Source organism: Miniopterus schreibersii (assembly GCF_964146895.1).
Source record: "Miniopterus schreibersii genome assembly, chromosome: 2".
Taxonomy (NCBI): Eukaryota; Metazoa; Chordata; class Mammalia; order Chiroptera; family Miniopteridae; genus Miniopterus; species Miniopterus schreibersii.
In genome coordinates, this window is record NC_138102.1 from 10,785,847 (window position 1) to 10,805,385 (window position 19,539).

Genomic DNA, 19,539 nt, shown 5'->3' on the forward strand with positions numbered 1-19,539 from the left:
AATTTCTGGTCAAAAAGAGCCCAAAGCGCTCACTATGCAAGTGAATAAAGCTCGCGATTGTTCAGATTTGGGAGCGAGAGAAGCACAAGTCGAACATGCGGAGGGCTTCAGGGGGGGAGAAGTTGTACCAGTGATGCCCTAAGTGACAACTCCGTTTCTAAAAGGTCAGATGGTCACTTTTGAGAGGCTTCATCCAAATTTGATAAGAATGTAGTGTTTTGTGGATTATCTTAACAATTATAATAGTGCTACTAAATTCCCCATTCTGCTCCTAAAATAATGAGCAATTTAAAAAAATCTCTATTGAAAATCATGACTGTCTTGTAATCGTGACAACTGTGTAAAACAAGTACCGGGTACCAGCAGGTTGGAAAATACCCTTCTCCAGGGAGAGTTCTTTCCTGCCAATCACAGCCCGTGAGCCAGAAAGGCGTTGGCTGCTGAGCACATCCCAGGAGGCCAAGTCTCTTGGCAACAAAGGGATTGTTCCATGTTGGTAGCAGAGCTATTTATGTTAGTGAGCAGAGCATGCACAGAGGCTAAATAATAAGCTGTGGCTGCTTTAATGGGAAGTCTATTTAAAAACGGTCGCTGGCCTCACAGCACCTTTTGGACGGGGCCTGCGGATGTCTGCCCAGAGCTGCTCGCCACGGGGCACAGCTTGTATGCAAGACACTCAGACACCAGAAGGAGGTTAGATGGGCCTCTAATCGACCTTGAATTAAGACTGAAGGTTGAGGTTGGAGGAAGAGGGAGGCCCCTCCTGTCCCTTTCAAGCCCCCGTTCCTCCTCCTCTAAGGATTATGAAGAAAAATCACTTAGGAAGAAGGTACACTGAGTGAATTGTCTAATCAAACCCAGTCACCTTCCTTCTTGTCTATTTAAAAAAAAAAAAGCGATTTGTAAACATACTGAACCATCTTAGAAAACAAGCAAGCCCTGGTGCCTGCCGCAGTCCCGCCCATCTCTTGCACTGTCTAAGTTAAGGTCTTCACCAGTGGCAGGCCTCGCAGGGGAGACAAACCCGCATTAGAACAGCTGGAAGTGCTTACCTTCTGCCCGGGGTAGATCCACCTGAACTCCACCTCCACGTCGGGCTCCCCTAGGACAGTGCAGAGCACACTGATGCCATCCCCGCTTTTTACTCTGTTTGAGGACGCCAAGATGGTTGTGGACGGAGGGCCGCTGGGAACTGGCATTAAGCAGGAGACAGGGAAAGGGAGATGAAATCCATGAGTGTGACATTGAAGACAAACTACAGACACATTCTTGTCTTTGGACAGATGTGAAACATTTCCGCCACCCCCAGTTAGCACCAGGCCTCCTCCATCCCACCACTTTTGGGTTCTTGGAAGCCTCCCCTCTCTCTACCTTGGTGGTCTGAATGGGGTCACCACCCATACTCCCCAGGCCCAGCCACTTCCCTTGTAATTAGGGAAGGAGGCTCAAAGGTCTGCCAGGGGTTCATCTGATGGAAATTAAAAAGCTCAGAGAGAAGGAGGCGCTTGGGGATCAAGCAAGTGGAATGTAGAGCGGGCCACCGCAGGGGTGGAGGCGAACAGGAGGGTGGGGGCTGTCCACCCTCAGAGAAGAACATCTCAATCTAGTGAGAGAAAGGTTGCAGGAGGGGCAGAAATGCGACCTATGTCCCCAGTGTCACAGCATCTCGAACAAATGCCACTATGGTCAGTTCACTCAATTGCATCGGATGGCAGCCTTGAGCCAAGCAGTGTCCCATCTAGGAGCAGGGGACCAGACACATGTGCTCTCTGAGCCCTGGGGCCTGGATTCCAGAGGAGGAGGCAGACACAGAGCAAGTAACCGTACGGTTAATTTTAAAGGAGTGTGTTAAGAGCTAGAAGGAGAAGCCCAACGCGTTCCAGAAGTTCAGAATCGCCTGCGAATCAGGAAGGACTACCTTGAGGAAGCAATGTTTGGACTCAAATCTGCAGGGTGAGCGTAACAGGCCTGGAGGGAGACCCGGGGCACTGTCCAACCGGGATTCCCAGTGGCAAAGCCGCAGTACCTGCCACCGACCAGCTGGAAGCCACTGAAGTCCAGGCCCGGCAGGAAGCACGCTCACCTTCGGCGTAGAGGAGCTGGTACTTGACGGAGATCTGCGACTTGCCCCCCGCCTCGGCCTTGCAGTAGACCACGCCCTGGTGGTCAGAGTGGGGCTGCAGGTACACAAAGCCTCTCTTCACGTCGTAAACAATGTCTGTTCCATTGGCCGGGATTTCCTTGGCCGGGAACTCCCTGTGGAGGGTGACTTTGGCGGACAGGACAGTCACTCGACAAGGAACCACAGCCTGTCTGTCCGGGTTCAAGTAGACAACATCAAAGTAACTGGGAGACGGCACAAACAGTTCTCCTTTCTCTGCAAAGGGAAAGAAGGGGGCTTGTTTGTTCTGGAGAAACAAGGTAAAGAGCGCTATATGGATTCATGCCTCCAGGGCGCAAAGATGGGGGGGACTGGCTACTTTTTAATAATTTTCCTTTTTTAGAAAATAGATGTTACTTCCCAGCTCCTTAAAGGAAATAAAATAGGTCTTAGTTCAGGTCCAAATCAGGCCCATGGATTATCCCCCTGAGGAAGGAGGGAAGGAGACTGGTTTCCTTATGTTCAGAGCAGTTTTAAAACCTGGAAACAAACCGCTGTGTCTCTGGAGAAATTAGCCCCAGAACTTATGTTCAGTAAGTGCCTCTGGAGGTGGTTCCCCCACAGCAGAGCCCCTCTGAGAGGTCCAGGCCACTGGACCTCATTTCTGCCATGGTCTGTGGAAAGGGAATCGCGTAGATGTACAAGGAACCTGCTAATCTCAGGTTCTGAACTCAGCTTGGCTACCACTGGGCTGGGGACCTCCAGCCAGTTCCTAACTCCTCCTGTTTCCTCTGAAGTCACTCTGTGTGTTCTTTAAGCTCTAGAAAACGGTATTTTCATATTACAGAAATGAGGGCTGGTTTACCCATACTTTCCTTAGTACAAAGGACTCTGAGTTGGGGGTTATTTTGCTGTTGTTTTGGTTTGTTTTTGGCATGGCACATTAAATCTTTTGTTTTCTATACTCTGAGAGACTATTATAGTAATTAAGAGAAATCTTTTAACTTAATTATACCCCAACATTTGTTCAATTGTTTCCCATGTTTTTCCTGTAATGTTCCTGAAACAACCAGTTATTCTTGGCTTTCTCCTTCACAATCCTTCTTTGTGCCATAGTCATATGATGTTTTGGGTTAGGGACAGAATTTCTGGACATGTCATCAAATGTCTTCATGAGCCAAGAGTTCTTTGGGAATGGGTGCAAGTTAACTGACATGGAGGTCCTTCCCCCTGCTCTGACTGAGGTCAAGGAAGAGTATGTCATGGCTCAGAGACTCCCTGTCTTTTGCTAGGCTTTGTATCAGGCCAGGTGATTCATGCTACTTCATGAGAAACTGACTTGCAGACTTAGGCAAGGGACACCTTTGTCAACGTTGTACCTGACAGTCCTGTGTTCACAAAGAGTAAGTCTGCATGGCCTTGGATGCGTCATACCCATTTGTAAAGAGAAGAACCCAGAGTAGATAGTATTCAAGATATCTTTTTGGCAAAAACATTTAAGGAATGCATGATTGTAAGGTTTAGAAGCAACTTTTGTTTTGAGGTTTTGTCAAGAAAACTGAACCAGTGAGCAAAGCCAGTAGGATAGCAATCAGCATTTCAGAGCACAAAAATGTGGTCTTGCTTCTTGGACATGCTTTGAAAGAAGTGGCCACACCAGTTACTTTAACAAAGAAAAACAAATACACACATTTGTTTATAATTAGTACATTCCAGCTACACAAAAAAGTACATTAAAGTTCATTTAAAAAATGGTAGATGGCATTTGTCCCTGAAAATGTTTGTATTTACTTGAGTAGATAACAAATATTACTTTAAGAAAACTAAATACATGAAAATTTAGATTTCCAAAAAAATTAGAGTTAATAGGCTGTAAACTAAAATCCAAATTGTAACCAACTCCAGTAAAGTGCTCATTAATGTGGTTTTACTACATATGAAGATTGGATCCCAAGCCCTTTGCCAGTAATACTCTCCTCGATCTGGTGGGAGTTACATGTGACTTGACAATAATTTATTGGGCTGTATAGTTAAGATTTCTGTATTTTTCTTTGTTATACTTCAATAAAAAGTTAGAGAGGGGGGGAAAAACCACACACTTGAGTGCCTCCTGGATAGGATTAAATATAATATGTGACAATCGCACAAATTGACACAAAAATTGCACAAATGAACAACAGTCAAAAGGAAGCATCACAGCGTTTGCAATCACTCTAGGAAACACGCACACATAATAAATGCCAGACGTTGCTCTGTGTGGGTAGAGGGGAAGCATATGTTCTGAAGGGATCCGGGGCCAGCAGCAGAAAGCTCAGCTCTCGTAACAGCCCATCTTGGTTCTGCAAAGCCCTCCACGCCTGAAAAGACAAACTGCTAAACCCTGTACTGAAAATCCAACTGGACTCTTAACTTCGTGCTAAGGAGTAAGAAAATGATACAACCCATTGGTTCACCTCCCTTTTTGACCCTGGTTTCTTGAATGTTGAAATTAATAATTGCGGGGGGGGGGGGGGGGCGTTTCTTTGATTCACAAAGGGGCTTCCATAAATTGAGGAAGAAGACCTGCCTGTAAAACTCAAAGAGAGCCCATAACCCTAATAGGACATTCTGCTCAGGGAGCCCTACAGTTCAAAATCTCAGTTCAAAAAAATGTGGGGAAGACACAATAGTGCTGTGACAGAAAAATCTTCATTCTGCAATTGGCAATATGGTCTCCAGCTGCATCCAAATTAACAGGCTCCTGTTAGTCTTCATTGGTTGCCTTTTCCACTGTTGCTCCCCAGTGCTGTATAACTAAGGGCACGTGGGCTTTCTGCGGAGCACGTTCCAGGATGGGGGTCAGAAGGGACTGCCTGTGAACAGCTGCTAGCAATTCTGGCAACACCAGTTAGCTAGCTAGTGCCTGTCCGTCTGCCCATTAATCAATCACCTGGTCTTCGAAATGGGTTGGAGCAGTGAGAACATTGGATCCTGGCTCAGAAAAGCAGGGTTTGACTCTTTACTCTGCCACAGTAAGTCATGAAACATTGGACGGGTCACCTTGCCCTCTGAGTCTCAGCACCAGCATCATTATTTCTAAAGCAGAGATAATAAAGCAGTTTCTACTTAGTTCCTGGGGGCACTGTGGGAATGAAATGGGATCCATGGGCCTCCAGGGTTGCAGAGCTCTCTGGATGGGAAGGGATTATACATGAGATTTTGTTAAAGCATTTATTAATGGCCAGGGCAGAAGATCATCTGAGTCACAGGCCTAAATCACTAAAGTCTGAAAGGCAGGTGGATTCGGGAAGTAAACAAATCTGAAAGCGCCTGCCCAGACACTAAGAAAGAATTCTGACTTCACCAGGGGGTGGCATCTGTAAGATCCCTGAAAGCTGTTCCTGACTCTGGGCTTTGGAGAATGCCATCCCCTTCCTGCAAAAGGAAAGAGGCTGGCAACCTACTCTGCAATGCCCGTTTCTCCAAAGGCAATTCCACTGGCAGAAACATTCCTAGCACCACAGGGGAGGAGAAGACCTGCACCTTTTCAGGCACCTCACGTAGGCTCAGGGATTGGGGCTGGAGCCTAGAGGACCACCACCTTTGGGATTCCTGCCCCTCAAACTTCAGCTCTCAATACATGAGAATAAATACAAGGAGGCCTTTAGCCAGGCATCCTGTGACTACAGTGGCTTCAGAAAGGGGATCATCACAGGTTCTGAGAGCACATGACTCAAAATCGACAGCAGTGCTGTCCAGGAGACCTTTCTGCGATGACAGCTACTAGCCACGTGTGGCAATGGAGCACTTGAAACATAGTAAGTGCCACTGAGAAACTGAGTTTCACATTTTGTTTAATTTTAATGACTTCCCATTTAAATTTAAATAGCCACAGGTGTCTAGTGGCTACCATATTGGACAACGTAGGTACATCTCTAGAGTCAGACTGTTCTGGGTTCAAATTCTGATACAGCCATTGCTTGCAGTATGACCTTAAGGTCTTATTGAGTCTCTCTAAACTTCAACTTCTCCATTGGGAAAAAAATAGAAATGATATGAGTACTTACCCTGAAGGGCTGTTGAGAGGCTTACATGAGCTAATCCATGTAAAGCACTGAGCCCAGAGCCTGGCAAAGAGTAGGTGCTCTGATTGTCATTATTAGATATTCAGCACACAGTGGGAACCTCTACTATAGGCAAGTCCAGATGTTTGAAGAGTTCCGCTAATGCAGCAAACCTTTTACCTATGAAGAAGATGTAGGTGGAGCCCGCTCTGGTCTCGTCCTTCCTGCAGATGTAGCCGGTGCAGAGCTGCCCCCAGCAGCTGAACTCGCCAGTGTCGGCCGCAGTGGAGTTGACCAGGGTCAGCTGGCTGTAGCGCTCGTTCTGCTTCACGCTGTCAACAGAAGCAAAGCAGGTCACACACCTGGGCCTGGGCCAGGGCCGGGGCCTTGCAGCCAGCGCTCCCTGCTCCCTTGTTCTCACATCTAACTGCCCAGTGGGCAGGCACAGAGTGCCCGCTCACAGATGGCACACATTTAAAATAGTGTGTTTGGGGGAAAGGTGTGTGCAGGGGAGAGGCAGAGAGAAGCCTTTCCTAAAAGGAAATTTAAAAAATGACAGTTTGTTTTCTAAAGAGAGGAAATTCCCTTTGACCTCAGAGCTGGGGCTACCATAAGTAAAATCACTGGTGCATTGCAACGCAGCCACAGAAACTCAGCCAGAAAGCCTTGGGAAGGTGTTTTGCTTTCAGATTTGTTTTTAATGAGTTCACTGCAACAACAGTTGACGTAAATGAAATAACCCAGCGTTATCCCGTGTGCAAATCTCTTTCAGCAGTAAGGATAAGTCTTCGGATATAAGCTCAGAATCTTTGAGATGCTACAATATTGTAGTAAAAATAAAATATTTGCGTAATTCTCTCAAGATTATGCTAAGTAAAATAAGTCAGATGGAAAAAGACAAAAAACCCCCTATGATTTCGCTCATATGTGGACTATAAAACAAAAAGTAAAATAAGAACTAACTAAACAAAAACGAGCTTATAGATGCAAACAACAGAATGGTGGTTCCTGGGGCGGGGGGGGGGGGGCGTGAGGGTGAAGTGAGTAAAGAGATCAGATATATGGTAACAGAAGGAAACTAGACTTTGGGTGTTGAGCACACAATCGGGTGTACAGATATCAAGTTATAATCTGGTACATCTCAAAATTGCATAATGTTATTAACCAATATTAATCCAATACACTGAATAATAAAAAATAAAAATAAAAACTTTTCTTTAGACTTCCAGTCAAGATGGAAAAGAAGGTAAATGCTGTGCCTGCCTCCTCCCACAACCACATCAAAATTACAACTGAATTACAGAACAACCATCATTGAGGACCACCTGAAGACTAGCTGAACAGAAGTCCTATAACTAGGGATATAAAGAAAAAGCCATGATGGGACCACTTCTGGGTATTTATGCAAAGAAATACAAAACACTGATTCGAAAAGATAAACGCACCTCTCTGCTCACTGCAGCATTATCTACAGTCGCCAAGATGTGGAAGCAACCTAAGTGCCCATCGATAGAGGACTGGATAAAAAAGGAGTGGTGCATATATATAATGGAATATTACTTGGCCATAAAAAAGAATCACATTTTGCCATTTGCGACAACACAGATGGACCTACAGGTTATTATATTAAGTGAAATAAATAAGACAGAGAAAAACAACTACCATGTGATTTCACTTACTTGTAGAATCTGAAATACAAAATAAACAAAACAGAAATAAACTGATACAGAGAACAAATTGATGGTTGCCAGATGGGAAGGGGGTTGGAGGGTGGGTGCAAAATGTAAAGGGATTAAGAAGTAATTGCTGGTTACAAAAATAGTCACAGGGATGTGAAGTACAGCATAGGAAATATAGTCAATAATATTATAATAACTATGTGTAGTGTCAGATGACTACCAGACTTATTAGGGGGATCACTTTGTAAGTTATATAAGTATCTATACTGTACAACTGAAGCTGATATAATATTGTATGTCAACTGTAATTAAAAAATTTGAAAACAATTTTAAAAGAAAAGGGACATTAGGTAAAAAAAACTGAGCAAATTATGAACTTTACTTAATAACATTATATTGATCTTGGTTCATTAATATGTATCATACTAATGTAAGATGTCAATAATACAGGAACTGGGCATAGGGTATTCAGGGATTCTCTGTACTATCTCTGCACAATTATTCTGTAAATTGAAAATTGTTCTAACATAAGTTTATTATAAAAGAATGAAAAAAATCCCACTTTTCTTTAGGACAAAATGCATTAATTGCTGAGATACCGAGCCCCGATTGTGCAGTCCACCTTCTGGTAAAAGTACTTAAAGCCTTGGGGCATTTGCACCTCTCCTTTACCTAACCCTATTATTTCCACTTTTATCTTCTCGTATTTTACCTCTTATATTTTTATCTTGTTCCTGTGAATATATTTAAAACCCCTTTGAAATGAGGAGAGACATAAATAAATATTTATTACTATTAAACACCAGTATTAGCCGATCGTCACTGTAATGAATTGCATCAGGAATCCAGGTGTGTCATTCTGGGACAGATGCCCCCTGGGGCACAGATGCCAAAAGAAATGGTCTTAATCTGAGGATGCATCGCAAACATCCCGAAGTTTCGGCCCTGGGAGAGCCACATACTTTTCGCATGTAGCTGAGATTCTCCAGTTGTGTGTAGCAGCCGCATCAGTGCAGTCACCCTTGAAATTTAGCACATGGGGAGATGTCCTGTGGGCTGGCCTTAAACACAGCCTGTTCTGGTTCGCCCTGAATAGCTGCTTTGCCCACCAGTTCTGCCAAGAGGCGCCTCTGTGCTCCCACTCAGTCCACTGCCTCCTTTCAACTGAACGGAAACCTCTCCTCCTTCAGGAAGCTTCTAATTACAGTCATCTCCCAGGAACCGCCCGGCTTTCTCCCAGGGATGCACTTGGCTCCCTTGTTCTCGACCCCTCAGGCACCCGTGGCTTCCTGTTATTTCAATGGATGACGAAGACTTCGAGGGCAGGGACTGTGTCCTATTTATTTCATATTCTCCAAGCAATAAATCTGGGCGGCGTGCACTAAAGGACGCCCGAGAAATGGGTGGACTGAAACTGAATCGAGCTGAGGACTGGGGCTGGAAAGGACCCTGCAAAGCAGACATCCAGCTCCCAGGGTTGCTGATGTGGAAACTGAGTCTCAGCAGAAGTGACTTCCCTGCGACCACAGCTGGTGAACACTGAGTCAATGACTTAGGCCAGTTAAGCATGTACTGGATACTCACTCAGGAGATGAGAAAATGCTCATAAAGCACTTCATGCCGTGCCTGTCTCTTTGTATTATCCTAACTTTATCTTCTTTAAATACAATTTTGGGTTAGTAGTAGCTAGTTATAAATACTACCATAACAGTGACAAACAATACACACGCAAATTGGGGATAGCACCATGAGAAAAAGCAGTGGGCCTCAAGGGTATTACGATCCACTTAGGAATGAAAACTAACGTGAACAACTCAGAGAATAACTAAAGGGGTGCTCACAAGAACACTAGGAATTGCGAAAAGGGACTCACCACTGAGGGTGGAAGCGGTTGAGGGCAGCTTTGAGGAGGAGGTGAGACTTTTACCAGTGGGGGTGGAAGGGGTGGACAGCAGGGGGGCCGGGAAGCAGCGAGCTCGCTTGCTCAGGAAACTCCAAGCCCACGAGGGCTGCGAGGGACCTGGTCTGCTCTGTCCATTGCCATGGCCCCGTGAACGGTGGGTAGAAGGCACTCAATAATGATTCCGGGATCCAATCCATTCATTACGGAAGGAGTTGGGGGGGTTGGGAGTCATGCGACATGAGAACAGCAAGAAGGGTGCACATTTCGCTCACCAGGCAGCAGGGACCATCCTCGGTTTGGGCGATGGGCCCACCTCAGCCAGGACACCAGTGAAGAGAACAGGAGTCAGGGAGGCAGGAGGAAGAGGAGAGGCTGAGAGGCTGTTACCAGGATGCTCAGCAAGCCCTGGGGCTGGGCTGGGCTGGGCTGGGGCTGGTGGTGGCATGGAAGCAAATTTAAGGAATGTTTTCTTGGGGAAAATGTTGACAGACATTGTATGAGAGGTGGAAGAAAGAGAGATATCGATAATGACCACTTAGTTTGTATTTCTCTTGGAAAGAATGGGGTTTTAACTGCCTGAAATGGAATAGTTGAGGAGAGAAAGGAGATCAGGGGTAGGCAAAATAAGATTCACTATTGGTGATTCGGGATTTGTGATCAAATGGGGGTCCTTTAAGTGCGGATGTCCTATGGGCAGCTGGAAATACAGACCTGGCACAGAGAAAAAACAGCACTAGATTTGTAATCGGCATGCCATTGATACAGAGGCAAGAGTGGGAGCTAAAGGAATGAGCGAGGTCAACAAGAAAAGCAACCAGACAAGGTGAGAGTAGGTTTAGGACAAAATCTAGGGCCAAATGAGGGGCCAGACGAAAAGAGGTAGGTAAAGGGGAGGGAAAGGATCGGGAAAGAAAGAAGAACTGGGAAAGGGAATCATCAAGGAGAAATATTCAAGAAATTGATGCTCAGAAGCATCAGATGCCTAAAGGGGGATTGGTGACCCCCCCCACACACACACACACGTGCGCACACACACTTCATTGGCAGAATTAAAGTCTTTGGCAACCACCAAACAAGCCATTGCAGATGTGCGGATAGAGCTAGATTTCAGGAGATAAAAAAAATGGAATGCTGGAGAGAAAAAGCAGGTGGAGGTCTTCCCAGGTAGACCATAATGTCTTGGCCACATTCCCTGCAGAGCTCAAAACCAGGGTACAGATCAGCCAAGTAATCAATAAATTTATTTGGCACTTTGGGCTCAGCATTTGCTGGCACTGAAGTGATAAAAAGTGCATGATGCCATTCCTCCCAGGAAAGGAACTGGGCACGTAAGAATTTAGCCCTGGGAATAACCCTACTACCACCGTGAAATCTGCATGCTGTATCTTTAGCAGGATTGGGGGTGGAAGGAAGGAAACACACTGGAAAACATTTCTGGATTTTTCCACCCCCTCTCATATGCAAACAATATAAAACAGGAAACAAATTATTTAGCAGGATTACAGTCTAAATGCCTGGATTTAAGTGTTCATTTCTACTAATGGCCTCACAGAGTCCAGGGGGCAGGCTGCCCAAGGGGTTGGACTATGGCCTACAGCCTCCGAGGAAAGAGTCTGCGCCACGAAATGGACACAAGGATTCAGGGAGCCCAGCAGAGTGTACAGAGACACCTCACCCAAAGGCCCTTCTCTTCTCTTGTAACCACTTCCAGTCAGTAAGTAATGGAAGGAAACAGGGCAAGAAAAAACCAGTTGTAAAGCATTTACTGTATAACTGAAAGGACCCCAGGAGTGCATTCTTTTTTCTCAATCCCCTGAGATGGTGATGACGAAACCACTGATAGTAACTAAAACTTAAGAAGTGCTTAATATGTGTGAAGCCCGGTTGTAAGCCCTTGATATATTTTGATGGATTTCCTCTTATTAACAGCTCTGGAAGGCAGGTACTATTATTATCCCCATATTACAGGTGAGCAAACTGAGGTTCGGTAGGTAACTTTCCCAAGTGTTGGAGCTACAGGAGAAGCTGATGTGTTTAAATAACTATACCCTTCCAGACATTCTGCCTCAGAGGCTGATGCCTCCGTTGGCATCAAGCAGATATAAGGAGTAAAATAAAAAGATGGAATTAAATATCCTCCTATTCAACATTCATTTCACGGTTACACATTATTTAGCTTCTACCACGTGCAAGGAACCGCACCAAGCACCCAGGGAGAGAGAGATTCGTGAGTTTCTGCTTGTCCATGTTTCGCGTGTTTGTGTAGGGTCCATGTTTACACTAAGCCTCCTCTTACTAATGTGTCAAAAATAATTGCTCCACAATATGCTGGGAATGGAGCCAGGTCAGCAGAACACATGTCCTGGGAAACAGACAGCTGGGTAAAACTCCACAGTTTATGATTAAAAAAAAAAAAAAAGATGAAAAGAAATATGTATGAGAAACAAATATGCAAACCAAGAAACTTCCAAATGAGGGCAGTTTCAATATCAGAAATGACGCTGAAATACCTCTTTCTCTCTCCATGTTAGAGGACTGGCCAAGACCCTTACATGATAACTATGTTCCAACAACCAGTTATGTTAATGATTGTGAAATGTGACTCAGGGTCCTAGCTGGTGATTAGAGTGTTGGCCTGAGGACTGAAGGGTCTTGGGTTTGATTCCGGTCAAGGGCATGTACCTTGGTTGCAGGCTGGATCCCCAGCCACGGTCAGGTTGCGTGCGGGAGGCAACCAATCGATGTATCTCTCTCACATCGATGTTTCTCTCTCCCTCTCTATCTCTCTCTCTCTCTCTCTCCCTTCCACTCTCTCTGAAAAGCAAAGGAAAAAATATCCTCAGGTGAGGATTTATTTTAAAAAAAAGAAATGTGACTCAGGTCTTTTCTACAGTGACTTACACCAGATTCTTCTGTGTTATTTAAAAAGAAGTCATCATAGGCCTTTTTAACTCTTTCAGAGAGGTGGTGGCCCTCCAGCCCTGCCAACCCCTCCTTCCTTTCTCCAGCTCCTGTCCCTGACACCGACCGCAGGCTCTGACCACAGCGATGGGAGGGTCCCCTTTTCTCCTCACTCCACCTCGTCCACCCTGCTGGCAGGGTTGCCTCTCCTGTCAACCCACTTGGCTTCTTACAAAGGAAAAGCGACTCTGCCTCCTTCAGAGAATTCCCAGATTCTAAGAAACTGAGGCTTGGGTATCCCTTTAATACCACAAGCCAAGCCAGGCCTAATAAACCAGAGATTAACCAAACAGAAAATCCCATTAGGCTTCCTGGAATAAAGGCCTTCAGACGTGCAGCCTGTGGCCCAATAATTCCGTTTGTAGAAATAAATCTTTGCTCTTTAGATGCTTACTGCAGCAATGACTGTGATAGTAAAAAGAAAAGCTGGGGGGCGGGGATGATTCCAACAATAAGTTTTCATTAAATGTACTATGGCATTACAGTTATAACATAGAATACTATGCATGAAACATTAGGTAAAAATTAATCATCAAGGAGTTTGTATATTTTGATACAATTTCTTTTTACATATAAAAATAAAACCGGAAGCTTCTACACTGCAGTGTTGACAGCGGACCCCGGGATATTCAGTGGCCTCTCCCTTCTTTTTACTTATCTACAGTTTCTGACGTTCTAAAGTAAATGAGCACCTGTAATTTTATAATAAGAAAATAAACCTTAGTAAAAGCAAAACAAGATAAGCCACCTACAAAACTACACAATAGATGCTCTGCAAACATGTACATGGCTCATTTACACTTTCAGAAATCGGAAAGTGAGTTTTATATTGTGTTGCCTTTTTAGAATGTGGATTCCAAAGGCAAGACCAACAGGAATTCCTTTGGAGGCCTAAAAAATCCAGTATACTATTTTGCTCTGATTAATAAAAATCCTGCCAGTTGGAATGTAAGAAATAATCAGAAGCACAGCGTGACTTTGCCCTCACACCTGCTCTGCTCCGTGTGGCTGCCCAGGCCAGGCCACCTCCCTGGAGCTCCCTCGGCCTCCCAGGCTCCTGGATCCCGGGCAGCCGCCCCTCTCACCTGGTTCCCACTCCAGACTCCCCTGTTTCTTTGAGGGAGTCATAGCTCCACCTTTCTCCCAGGCTGACTCTCGGTATCAACATTGATGTTCCATCTCTGTTCCAATCCTTATACTCTACCAGCTGACAAATCGATCCTTCTAGAAAAATATCTCCTCTATCCCCTTCAAATGCTCTACAAAGGTGTCACATATACTTTTCCAAAAACCATTTTGCTATTGCCTCAAGCTTTATATTATGAGCAGCTCCCAGTGCGCACAGAATCGAATGCACCCATCTTTGCCAGAATTCAAGGCTCCTACACTCTCCCAGCTCCTCCACCATAGATCCTTCTCTTGATGCCACCAAAGCCCTCTCTGAGCCTAGACACAGAGGCCCATTTCCACCCAGCCCTCCAGCTGTCTCTGTCCCTCTAAAAGGCTCTCTTTTTTTTTACCATCTGGCCAATACCTGGTTATTTTTCAGAGTTCTGTCCTCAGGGAGAGCTCTTCCGTTCAGTGGCATTTGCAGAACAGTGGTGAAGAGCATGCATTCAGGAGGCTGATTTCCCCGATTCAAAACTTGACTCTACCTACACCTTACTGGCTCTGTGACTATTATTAACACATTAATGAATCGTACTGTGCTCAGTTTCTTCATCTGAGACATGGAGAGAATAACAGTCCCAACCTTCTAGGGTTATTTTGAGAATTAAATTAGTTAATAACTGTACAAGGTCCTAGAAGGATGCTGGCACAGGATAAACTCTCACAAACATTAGGTGGTATTGAGGTTGCCCCAGGACACACAGATCTAAGCTTCTCACACCCTGCACTTAATGTCTTTATCACAAATCTTGGAGATCGATCGATCTATCTATCATCTATCTATCATCTATCTATCTATCTATCTATCTATCTATCTATCTATCTATCTATCTATCTATCATCTATCATCTATCTATCTATCATCTATCTATCTATCTATCATCTATCTATCTATCATCTATCTATCTATCTATCTATCTATCTATCTATCTATCTATCATCTATCTCTATCTATCATCTATCATCTATCATCTATCTATCTATCTATATCATCTGTTCTGTGCTGTGTAACCTTTTCAACTCCCTATGATATTTCTCTAGTAAAATAATTCCTTCCCGAGAAGGAGCCGTGCCTTATGCTTGCCTGTGTTACCCACAATGCTGTGCAGACAGCAGCTATAGTGACTGGCAGTGGAACAGAACAGAATTCAGGGAGTGAATCTGAGCTGAATAACCTGTCCAAAGGCCCTTATTCCTCATGCAAGTGGATGAAATACGAGTGCCAATAAGCACTTTGGAACTAAAAGGTACTTTAGAGACCATCTGGTTGGATCCCTCATATTACAGAGATCATGTGACTCCCCCAAGGTCACACGGCCAGTTCGCAGGGGATGGTAAGATACAGCTTAGCGGACGTGCCTTCGCCATGTAGAGAAACTCACAGACATAAGTAATCGTTGTTGTCAACGTGATTTTTACAAGGTCACCTTTCAAAATTGGCAACCATATGATTCTGATGTATGGGAGTTACTCATGGTAATGACTCATATTACATGTCTGGCAAGTCTAGTCCTATTACATGGAATAAGCCCATCTGCACAGGTCGTAAGAAATAGTCCCCCACCCCCCAGTCCCAGTTCTCCTTAGCTGAATGCTCACAGACACACTGGGGGAGAACAGGCCTAGGAAGAGAAGTAACAGAGGACAATGGAGAAGCCACCACCACCCTTGTTAGGGAAACAAGCGGTGGGTTACTAATGGGCTGGCACACAGCCAGGGAGTGTATTATGGCCAAGTTATAATAGTGAATGCAGGGGCCGTGGGCTGGGCCCCATTAGCACCTGGCACCATGAATTCCCAGTGGAGAAAGATCCCCCAAACCTCCCATCTTGCCAACATTCTCAAGGTGCCCACACATACTGTTACTTGGATGGTAAACCTGAACAAACATCAGAAACCTGAAGAAATAGGCTGCTTTCCTGAGACTAGAGGGGTGTTGGGAGTTAGGTTCAAGTCTAGGTTCCTTTTACTGAAAGCTGTGCAAACTTGAGAACCCCCCTGAGCCTCTGTGGTCCAACCTAATCATCTGTAAAATGTAGGGTCCAGGCCAGGTCAGTGGGTCCCAAGCTGACTTCATCTGGCAATCTCTTGGGGAACTTTTATGCTTTTCTCCTCCTCGGCTCTTCTTTCCACATCTCATCGCCTTATCTTCAAAGGCCTGTCTCCCACGATTGGGTAATCAATCACTCAATGAATCAACCTGCCTCTCCAGCCCATGCTGAAAGCAGCCTTCTGTCCGCCCATCAGCCCCCCCCACTTGCACCTGCCCACAGCTGCCCACTGTTGTTCTGTAATTGTAGCTGACATGTGTGTCATTTGTTCCACTAGTTGATGAGCCGCTGGCAGTCAGGACCACGTCTGCTTTTTACACATCTACCTTTCTGACTGAGCAGACTGTCTTTCTACATAAATTAGGCTAGCAGTAACTCTATCTGGCACACACTTTGCAGAAAACGGTTAGTCTATCAATTTCTGAATGCCTATTAATCTTGAGCTGTGACCCACTTGCCATGGTCACCCCTCCTGATTTTATATGGACAGTTGCTGTTCCCTGCCTCTTCCCCCAGGATGCCCACCGGTGGACGCCATTGCTTGTGCCATTCCATGAGCCGCCTATGTAAACACATACACGTTCTCTTATATCCATTTTGGTTGACACACAGAGTCCCATTCCCTTGCCTTGTCCCAGCTCCTAAGTCAAGTTCATAAAGAAGGTCAAGGTCATAAAGAAGAGCAAGGTCATTACAGGGAAGGGTGAGCTTGCTCTGACCTCCCCTCCCAGGCAAGTGAGGCACCAGACTGAACCCGGGTGCTAAGAGGTAGGGTGGGGCTGGGAGTAGGGCTTTGAGCAACAGGACAAAGTCAAGATCAAGTCCAAAAGGCAATCTGAACAAAGGGTCTGAAAAGTAAAGCGCCAGGCAAGGAGAGGTGACAGGGCAGAGTGAACAGTGTGGGTGGGGGTCAGGGGGTGACAACCGAAGTTCTGGGCAGATTCCCGCGGGCAGTGACTTCTCACCTACCCCCACACAGCCACCCCGCGGGGTGCGGGTCCAACAGGATGATTCTCTCTCAGCTATAGGAAAGAATAAAATTTTTCCATTGTGACAACCTGAATGGACGTTGAAGGCATTATGCTAAGTGGAATAAATCAGAGAGGAAGATAAACCCTATACGATCTCACTTGTATGTGGAATCTAAGAGAACAAGACAAGATCATAAATACAGGGAACAGATTGGTGGCGCCAGAGGTAGGGGGTTGTGGGGTGCAAACCAGGTGAAGAGGGTGAAAGGTACAAACTTCTAGTTATAAAATAAATAAGTTCTGAGAATATAATCTATGGCATGGTGATGATAGTTAATAATATCGTATAGTATATTTGAAAGTTGCTAAGAAAGTAGATCTTAAAGTTCTCATTAGAAACAAATTAGTAACTATGTGAGGTGACAGGTGTTAAGTAGGCTTATTGTAGACAAATATCAAGTCATCACATAATGTGTACCTGGAACTAATAGAATGGCGTGTCAATTATACCTCAATTTAAAAAATTAAGTTACAAACATTCCCGAAGAACTGGCTTTTTCTTTTGATTTCCCTCCATTGGGTACAGTATTGTGAATAAAACTAGCTCATCTTGGTTGACATGGCTCACTACGTGTGCCAGCGCTTTCCCTGCATGACCTCATCTGTCCCGACACCAGCACAATGGGACTGGGTCTATGACTGCCTCCCCCACCCCATCCTGAACGAACAGAGCCGTGTTCTCCTGGGGCCTGAACACTGTCAGGACGCCTAGTACACCAAACACATCTTGCATCCTGCCCCCCTCCCCAAGCCACCTCGGGAAATGCTGGAGGCCCTCACGCTGGTGCCACTGAGTCTGGGGACAGAGAGCTCTACCTTCAGGGCAGGATAAGTTATTTATTTTTAATTCGACTGTGCTATGGGGTAGAAATTCATCTGACGCTAAATATCAAAGTTTGGCTGCTGCTTTTGATATCCCAATGCAAATTGGACCCCAAGGGCACCTCCAGGGAAGGATGGAAGCAAAGGGAGAGGGCCAGGATTTTCATGGAAACTCATTGTCTTTATTTGTTCTGCTCAGAAAAGAAAGTAAAACGAACTTTGAAGGGAAATGAGTTTGAATGAAAAAGACACTTGTACAACAATGTGAACATACTTACCACCACTGAACTGTACACTTAAAAATGGTTAAAATGGCCAATTTTATGTTATAGATATTTGACCAAAATAAATTGGAAAAAAAGACATCTTCCTCAGTATAATACCAGAGTATGATCGACAATATTTACCAAAGTCTATATAGACTTTGCTCAATAGAGGGATTCTTCTTTTATAAACAATAGCATTCTCTTTTTCTTTTCAAAGGGTCCCAGAGCACTCCCCCCCCCCCATGCTGGGACACTGGGCTGGACTGGCCTGGAGCCGCCGTCTGCCTCCTGGCCCACCCGCCCTTTGTGTTGTCTGGGGGTGGAGGCGGCTGTTGCCAACTGTGGCCGGTGGGAAGGCAGACGCCCGCCCTTCCCTCCAGAAGCTATTTATTGTTTTCAGAGGAACCAGCCATCAAAGGCCTCCTGCACCCCACCCACTCTGAACTCACAGTGCTGGGCTGAAAATGCTAACATCCGACAGACATCACAGGAGCATCCTGAGGGACAACGCCTGGGCCCGGGTCTGCTCGGCCAGAGCCCGCCTTCTTGGCCTGTTTCACATCTGGGACGTTGCTAACGAACAGCCTCGCTTACATCTCCCGCATGGCCCCGTCTCACGCAGCCGTGATTTACGCTGAAGCCACCGGCCAGGCCGCTTACTCGGGGAGTTTCTCCCTACTTTCTTCCCTGGCTCAGCATCGTGCCAAGAACCGCCTGCTGTAAACTCTGGAAGTGTGTTATGATGCGACTGAATAAACAAAATGTTTCCAGGGAAGACGGACATGGATCATGCTGATGGCCCAGCAGAGAGGCTGATCAGATGGTCCAGAATATTCTTCTATTAATGTTTTCTACATTATCAACAAAATAAGAGCAAAATTTAAAAAAATATATTGCAAAGAAACTTAGGTCCAAGAATATGTTTATAGACCCCAGCTTGGGGAAATCGGGGGTGGGACACAGGGAGGGAGAGAGACTGGGTACACCTGAGACTGGGAGGGACACTGTCTCTCTCCTAGAGGCCGTGAGAAGTAAAACCCTCGCACTGTGGTGTAAGTACCTCTGTGCTTCCTATGTTTGTCTCCTCATAGAGGCTTCAAATCAGTGACTCACAATTGCCCTTAGATTTCACTCTAAGTTCCTCATGATGGTTGACAGGGCCCCCCACGGCCTGACCCCAGCTTACATCCAGCATCATCTCTACCTGGTCACCTCCTTTCTCCCCGCCAGCCTTGGGCCAGCCCATCTCCCTCACACACCCTCAGTGCTCCAGGTGCTCTGCCGTTTCTCAGCTCTATGCAGCTCCTCAAGCTGTTCCCTCCTTCTGGAATTGTCTTGCATTCTTCCCCCATCCCCTTCTTTACCTGGTTTACTCTCAGCCTTCAGACATTAGCTTGATTTTTGCACCCTGACCCTGTACTTCCGCCACCAAGGCACTCACACAGCTAAGCCTTAATATTGCTTCTTAAATAGTCCGTCTTCCCATAAGAATAAAAGCTCTATGGCTGCTGA

At 45.5% G+C, this 19,539-nt stretch overlaps 1 protein-coding gene across 1 annotated transcript in view; it reads right to left on the reverse strand.

The window, feature by feature from the left end:
• Positions 1-19,539, reverse strand: part of PDGFRL (platelet derived growth factor receptor like) — a 36,258-nt gene that overhangs the window by 823 nt on the left and 15,896 nt on the right. The window contains exons 3-5 of the mRNA XM_081130166.1: positions 6,325-6,476; positions 2,084-2,377; positions 1,053-1,192 (exon numbers count right to left, since the gene is read on the reverse strand). Of these exons, the coding sequence (XP_080986292.1) occupies positions 1,053-1,192; positions 2,084-2,377; positions 6,325-6,476 (586 nt within the window). The remainder of the gene's footprint in view (positions 1-1,052; positions 1,193-2,083; positions 2,378-6,324; positions 6,477-19,539) is intronic.